The sequence below is a fragment of the Stenella coeruleoalba genome, assembly GCF_951394435.1.
Source record: "Stenella coeruleoalba genome assembly, chromosome: 4".
NCBI classification, from domain to species: Eukaryota; Metazoa; Chordata; class Mammalia; order Artiodactyla; family Delphinidae; genus Stenella; species Stenella coeruleoalba.
Genome location: NC_137149.1, coordinates 143,208,597 through 143,216,120, shown reverse-complemented (window position 1 = coordinate 143,216,120; position 7,524 = coordinate 143,208,597). Strand labels below are relative to the sequence as shown.

General features: G+C 38.2%; 1 protein-coding gene across 2 annotated transcripts in view; it reads right to left on the bottom strand.

Annotated features, from left to right (window-relative positions):
- Positions 1–483: 483 nt before the first annotated feature.
- The window catches only part of SPARCL1 (SPARC like 1), a 54,004-nt gene continuing 46,963 nt past the window's right edge, over positions 484–7,524 (bottom strand). For both annotated transcript variants that reach the window (XM_079920311.1, XM_079920310.1), the window contains one exon: positions 484–955. In XM_079920311.1, the coding sequence (XP_079776437.1) occupies positions 927–955 (29 nt within the window). In that variant the 3' untranslated portion in view covers positions 484–926. The remainder of the gene's footprint in view (positions 956–7,524) is intronic.

Below are 7,524 nucleotides of genomic sequence, written 5' to 3'. Positions count from 1 at the left end.
TTTTCTCTTATGACACTGTCTTGCTATCAAGTTATTCTAAGTACTATTCACCTCTGACTACCTTGGACATCAAGACACTTCAGGGCTCTCCACTGTCTGTTATCTTTACATTCTCCTTTATTTTGAGGACATGAAATGTGTAGAGATTTTTGCTGGGCCTCCCTTTCCCCAGACACACATTGCTCGTCTGCACAAAAGCTAAAATTAGTTGCATCAAGCAGTGCACAATCACCCATATTTTAATTGAATTTGGTGAAAAGCACTTGAATTCTTTTTTTTTTTCTATTTAAACTTAAATTATGACAAAAACCATTCATGAGCAGCTACCATTTAACAACTGAATATTTGTTTCCCATAAAAAACAGCTCCCCAACCACTCATACTTTTTTTTTAAGCAGTAGGGTCTAGAAAGCATGATTATAGTTTGATATGAAGTATGAGCCCTGGGTTGGTCTTTCACATATAATTGTTCAAGTAAATGACTGGAAATAAACTTGAGTAAACATTTGGATTTTTATTAGGATATTAAGATACTGAAAATAACACACATCAACAACAAAGAGGCTTATTTCACTTTTTTGAAGTGCACATGGTATTATGGGCAAAATGAATTATTATTTTTTTCGAGTTTTATAATCTTTAAGTATCTCATAAATGGATGCAGAGAGTGATGAGTTAAACTCCTGTTCACAAACAGTATACAATATTTTGTGTATATTGACTTTACTTAATTTTAAAGTTTTATTTCCAAAGTTAATGTTAAATGCCTGGTGCATATACTGTTATCAAGCAGTTACTCTCATTGTCGTCTCAGACATGCAAGCATTTTGCTAAATATAAATCTACAAGTATCACACTGCATATACTTCAGAAGTGGTCAGAACAAAGGAGGAGGCTGGGTAGTTTGAGTTCTTTCAAATCTTAATTCAAAACAGGAGATTTTCATCTATGTCTTCTGTAAAAAACAAAAACAAAACATACTTTTAGAAAGTAGCTAGAGCAGTAATATAAACAATGTTAGACTAGGGGATCAGAGAACCCATCAATAAGGCGGTAGATGGTGGTTCTCAATCCTAGTAGGGCGTCAACATCACCTGTGAAGCTTTAAGAACTATATATCCTTGGGCCTCACTCCTGCTCCACCCCGAATCAGCATCCCCATGGGTGGGCCAATGGCATGTATACATTTAGAAAGCTCTGCAGGTAGTTCTGATGTAGGGTTGAGAACCACTGATAGAGGAGGTTGAGGGGAAACCAGGCAAGTGCCAAGTATACTAATCTGTAAGGGTTGTTAAAATATAACCAAAATAAATAGAAGTATAGTGCCAGTTATATCAAATTTCCAATCAAGTAATTGTAAAAGAACTTGTTGCCACACTAGTGGAAGAAGACAGCATCCTCTGGGGGATATAAGACCATTCCTTAGCATTGCGGCCCACCCTTACTCAATAATTCTTGAACAGATACCTTACTCAATAATTCTTGAACAGATACCTAAAGCAGATTAATCTGAAGCATACTACCCCGTCTGGGACACCAAGTAGTTTTCCTGCCCAATGTAAGTTTTCCTCTTGCCCCAAGAGAGGGAAAGATTACAGACTTTTGCTGTATTTCTTGTGAGCACTGGCTTCACTTGTAAAGTAGGGATAATAGTCTTCTTGCTTATAAATTTACTCATATTTGCACTCATACGTTTTTTTTTATATTAAATTAAATTAAATTGATTTATTTTTATACGGCAGGTTCTTATTAGTTAATCTACTTTATACATATTAGTGTATATTTGTCAATCCCAATCTTCCAATTCATCCCATCACCACCACCTCCTCCTCCTCCCCCCAGCCCCGCCACCACTTTCCCCCCTTGGTGTCCATACATTTCTTCTCTACATCTGTGTCTCTATTTCTGCCCTGCAAACCGGTTCATCTGTACCATTTTTCTAGATTCCACATATATGCATTAACATACAATATTTGTGTTTCTCTTTCTGACTTACTTCACTCTGTATGACAGTCTCTAGATCCATCCACATCTCTACAAATGACCCAATTTCGTTCCTTTTTATGGCTGGGTAATATTCCATTGTATACATGTACCACATGTTTATCCATTAATCTGTCGATGGGTATTCAGGTTGCTTCCATGTCCTGGCTATTGTAAATAGTACTGCAATGAACATTGGGGTGCATGTGTCTGTTTGAATTATGGTTTTCCCTGGGTATATGCCCAGTAGTGGGATTGCTGGGTCACATGGTAATTCTATTTTTAGTTTTTTAAGGGAACTCCATACTGTTCTCCATAGTGGCTGTATCAATTTACGTTCCCACCAACAGTGCAAGAGGATTCCCTTTTCTCCACACCCTCTCCAGCATTTGTTGTTTGTAGATTTTCTGATGACACCCATGCTAACCAGCGTGAGGTGATACCTCACTGTAGTTTTGATTTGCATTTCTCTAATAATTAGTGATGTTAAGCAGCTTTTCATGTGCCTCTTGGCCATCTATATGTCTTCTTTGGAGAAATGTCTATTTAGGTCTTCTGCCCATTTTTTGATTCGTTTGTTTATTTTTTTGATATGAGCTGCATGAGCTCAATATCCACTTCTTTCCATTACTCTAGGAGGTGGGTCAAAAAAGATCTTGCTGTGATATATGTCAAAGAGTGTTCTTCCTGTGTTTTCCTCTAAGAGTTTCATAGTGTCCAGTCTTACATTTAGGTCTTTAATCAATTTTGAGTTTATTTTTGTGTATGGTGTTAGGGAATGTTCTACTTTCATTCTTTTACATGTGGCTGTCCAGTTTTGCCAGCACCACTTATTGAAGAGACTGTCTTTTCTCCATTGTATATCCTTGCCTCCTTTGTCATAGATTAGTTGACCATAGGTGCATGGGTTTATCTCTGGGCTTTCTATCCTGTTCCATTGATCTATATCTCTGTTTTTGGGCCAGTAACATATTGTCTTGATTACTGTAGCTTTGTAGTATAGTCTGAAGTCAGCGAGTCTGATTCCTCCAGCTCCGTTTTTTTCCCCTCAAGATTGCTTTGTGTCTCCATACAAATTAAAAAATTTTTTGTTCTAGTTCTGTAAAAAACGCCATTGGTAATTTGATAGGGATTTCATTCAATCTGTAGAATGCTTTGGGTAGAATAGTCATTTTCACAATATTGATCCTTCCAGTCCAAGAACGTGCTATATCTCTCCATCTGTTTGTGTCATCTTTGATTTCTTTCATCAGTGTCTTATAGTTTTCGGAGTACAGGTATTTTACCTCTTTAGGTAGGTTTATTCCTAGGTATTTTGTTCTTTTTGTTGCAATGGTGACTGGGATTGTTTCCTTAATTTCTCTTTCTGATCTTTTATTGGTAGTGTATAAGAATGCAATGAAGAACCTTACCAAATTCATCGATCAGCTCTAGTAGTTTTCTGGTGGCATCTTTAGGATTTTCTATGGATAGTATCACGTCATCTGCAAACAATGACAGTTTTACATCTTCTTTTCCAATTTGGATTCCTTTTATTTCTTTTTCTTCTCTGATTGCCATGGCTAGGACATCCAAAACTATGTTGAATAACAGTGGCGAGAGTGAACATCCTTGTCTTGTTCCTGATCTTAGAGGAAATGCTTTCGGTTTTTCACCATTGAGAATGACGTTTGCTGTGGGTTTGTCATATATGGCTTTTATTATGTTGAGGTAGGTTCCCTCAATGCCCACTTTCTGGAGAGTTCTTATCATAAATGGGTGTTGAATTTTGTCAACAGTTTTTTTTCTGCATCTATTGAGATGATCATATGGTTTTTATTCTTCAATTGGTTAATATGGTTTTTCACATTGATTGATTTGTGTACATTGAAGAATCCTTGCATCCCTGGGATAAATCCTCCTTGATCATGGTGTATGAATCTTTTAATGTGCTGTTGGATTCCGTTTGCTAGTATTTTGTTGAGGATTTTTGCATCTATATTCATCAGTGATATTGGTTTGTAATTTTCTTTTTTTGTAGTATCTTTGTCTGGTTTTAATATCAGGATGATGGTGGCCTTGTACAACGAGTTTGGGAGCATTCCTTCCTCTGCAGTTGTTTGGAAGAGTTTGAGAAGGATGTGTGTTAGCTCTTCTCTAAATGTTTGATAGAATTCACCTGTGAAGTCATCTGGTCTTGGACTTTTGTTTGTTGGAAGATTTTTAATCACAGTTTCAATTTCATTACTTGTGATTGGTCTGTTCATGTTTTCTATTTCTTCCTGGTTCAGTATTGGAAGGTTATACCTTTCTAAGAATTTGTCCATTTCTTCCAGATTATCCATTTTAGTAGCATAGAGTTGCCTGTAGTAGTCTGTTATGATGCTTTGTATTTCTGCAGTGTCCGTTGTAACTTCTCCTTTTTCATTTCTAATTTCATTGATTTGAGTCCTCTCTCTCTTTTTCTTGATAAGTCTGGCTAAAGGTTTATCAGTTTTGTTTATCTTCTCAAAGAATCATCTTTTAGTTTTATTGATCTTTGCTATTGTTTTCTTTGTTTCTATTTCATTTATTTCTGCTCTAATCCTTATGATTTCTTTCCTTCTACTAACTTGTTTTTTCTTGTTTTGTTCTTCTTTCTCTAATTGCTTTAGGTGTAAGGTTAGATTGTTTATTTGAGATTTTTCTTGTTTCTTGAGGTAGGTTTATATTGCTATAAACTTCCCTCTTAGAACTGTGTTTGCTGCATCCCAAAAGTTTTGGATCATCGTGTTTTTGTTGTCATTCGTCTCTAGGTATTTTTTGATTTCCTCTTTGATTTCTTCAGTTATCTCTTGGTTATTTAGTAATGTATTGTTTAACCTCCATGTGTTTGTGTTTTTTACGTTTTTTTCCCTGTAATTGATTTCTAATCTCATAGTGTTGTGGTCAGAAAAGATGCTTGATATGATTTCAATTTTCTTAAATTTACTGAGACTTGATTTGTAACCCAAGATGTGACCTATCCTGGAGAATGTTCCATGTACACTTGAGAAGAAAGTGTTATCTGCTGTTTTCGGATGGAATCTCCTATAAATATCAATTAAATCTATCTGGTCTATTGTGTCATTTAAAGCTTGTGTTTCCTTATTTATTTTTGTTTTGGATGATCTGTCCATTGGTGAACGTGGGGTGTTAAAGTCCCCAACTACTATTGTGCTACTGTCGATTTCCCCTTTTAAGGCTGTTAGCATTTGCCTTATGTATTGAGGTGCTCCTATCTTGCATGCATAAATATTTACAATTGTTTTATCTTCTTCTTGGATTGACCCCTTGATCATTACATAGTGCCCTTCTTTGTCTCTTGTAATAGTCTTTATTTTAAAGTTTAATTTTTCTGAAATGAGAATTGCTACTCCAGCTTTCTTTTGATTTCCATTTGCATGGAATATCTTTTTCCATCCCCTCACTTTCTGTCTGTACTTGTCCCTAGGTGTGAAGTGGGTCTCTTGTAGACAGCATATATATGGGTCTTGCTTTCGTATCCATCAGCCAGTCTATGTCTTTTTTTTGGAGCATTTAATCCATTTATATTTAAGCTAATTATTGATATGTATGTTCCTATTACCATTTTCTTAATTGTTTTGGCTTTGCTATTGTAGGTCTTTTCCTTCTCTTGTGTTTCCTGCCTAGAGAAGTTCCTTTAGCATTTGTTATAGAGCTGGTCTGGTGGTCCTGAATTCTCTTAGCTTTTGGTTGTCTGTAAAGTTTTGATTTTTCCATCGAATCTGAATGAGATCCTTGCCGGCTAGAGTAATCTTGGTTGTAGGTTTTTCCCTTTCATCACTGTGAATATATCGTGCCACTCCCTTCTGGCTTGTAGAGTTTCTGCTGAGAAATCAGTTATTAACCTTATGTACATTCTCTTGTATGTTGTTTGTCATTTTTCCCTTGTTGCTTTTAATAATTTTTCTTTGTCTTTAATTTTTGTCAGTTCGATTGCTATGTGTCTTGGCATGTTTCTCCTTGAATTTATCCTGTATGGGACTCTCTGCACTTCCTGGACTTGGGTGGCTATTTCCTTTCCCATGTTAGGGAAGTTTTCAACTATAATCTCTTCAAATATTTTCTCGGGTCCCCTCTCTCTCTCTCTCTCTCTCTCTCTCTCTCTCTCTCTCTCTCTCTCTCTCTCGTCTCCTTCTGGGACCCCTATAATGCAAATGTTGGTGTGTTTAATGTTGTCCCAGAGGTCTCTTAGGCTGTCTTCATTTCTTTCTGTTCTTTTTTCTTTATTCTGTTCCATTGCAGTGAATTCCACCATTCTGTCTTCCAGGTCACTTATCCATTGTTCTGCCTCAGTTATTCTGCTATTGATTCCTTCTAGTGTATTTTTCATTTCAGTTATTATATTGTTCATCTCCGTTGGTTTGTTCTTTAATTTTTCTAGGTGTCTGTTCTTTAATTCTTCTAGGTCTTTGTTAAACATTTCTTTCATCTTCTTGATCTTTGCCTCCATTCTTTTTCCGAGGTCCTGGATCATCTTTACTATCATTATTCTGAATTCTTTTTCTGGAAGGTTGCCTATCTCCAGTTCATTTAGTTGTTTTTCTGGGGTTTTATCTTGTTTATTCATCTGGTACATAGCCCTCTGCCTTTTCACCTTGTCTATCTTTCTGTGAATGTGGTATTCATTCCACAGGCTGCAGGATTGTAGTTCTTGCTTCTGCTGTCTACCCTCTGGTGGATGAGGCTACCTAAGAGGCTTGTGCAGGCTTCCTGATGGGAGGGACTGGTGGTAGGTAGAGCTGGGTGTTGCTCTGGTGGGCAGAGCTCAGAAAAACTTTAATCCGCTTGTCTGCTGATGGGTGGGGATGAGTTCCCTCCTTGTTGGTTGTTTGGCCTGAGGTGACCCTGCACTGGAGGCTACAGGCCCTTTGGTGGGGCTAATAGCAGACTCTGGGAGGGCTCATGCCTAGGAGTACTTCCCAGAACTTCTGCTGCCAGTGTCCTTGTCCCTGTGGTGAGCCACCGCTGCCCCCCGCCTCTGCAGAAGACCCTCCAACACTAGCAGGTAGGTCTGGTTCAGTCTCCTCTGGGGTCACTGCTCCTTCCCCTGGGTCCCAATGTGCACACTACTTTGTGTGTGCCCTCCAAGAGTGGAGTCTCTGTTTCCCCCACACCTGTTGAAGTCCTGCAATCAAATCCCACTAGCCTTCAAAGTCTGATTCTCTGGGAATTCCTCCTCCTGTCGCTGGACCCCCAGGTTGGGAAGCCTGACATGGGGCTCAGCACCTTCACTGCAGTGGGTGGACTTCTGTGGTATAATTGTTCTCCAGTTTGAGTCACCCACCCAGCAGTTATGGGATTTGATTTTATCATGATTGTGCTCCTGCTGCTGTCTCATTGCAGCTTCTCCTTTGTCTGTGGATGTGGTGTATATTTTTTGGTGGGTTCCAGTGCCTTCCTGTCGATGATTGTTCAGCAGTTAGTTGTGATTCCAGTGCTCTTGCATGAGCGAGTGAGGGCACGTCCTTCTACTCCACCATCTTGCTGTCTTCTTTCTGTTCAGATGAGAGATGTCCC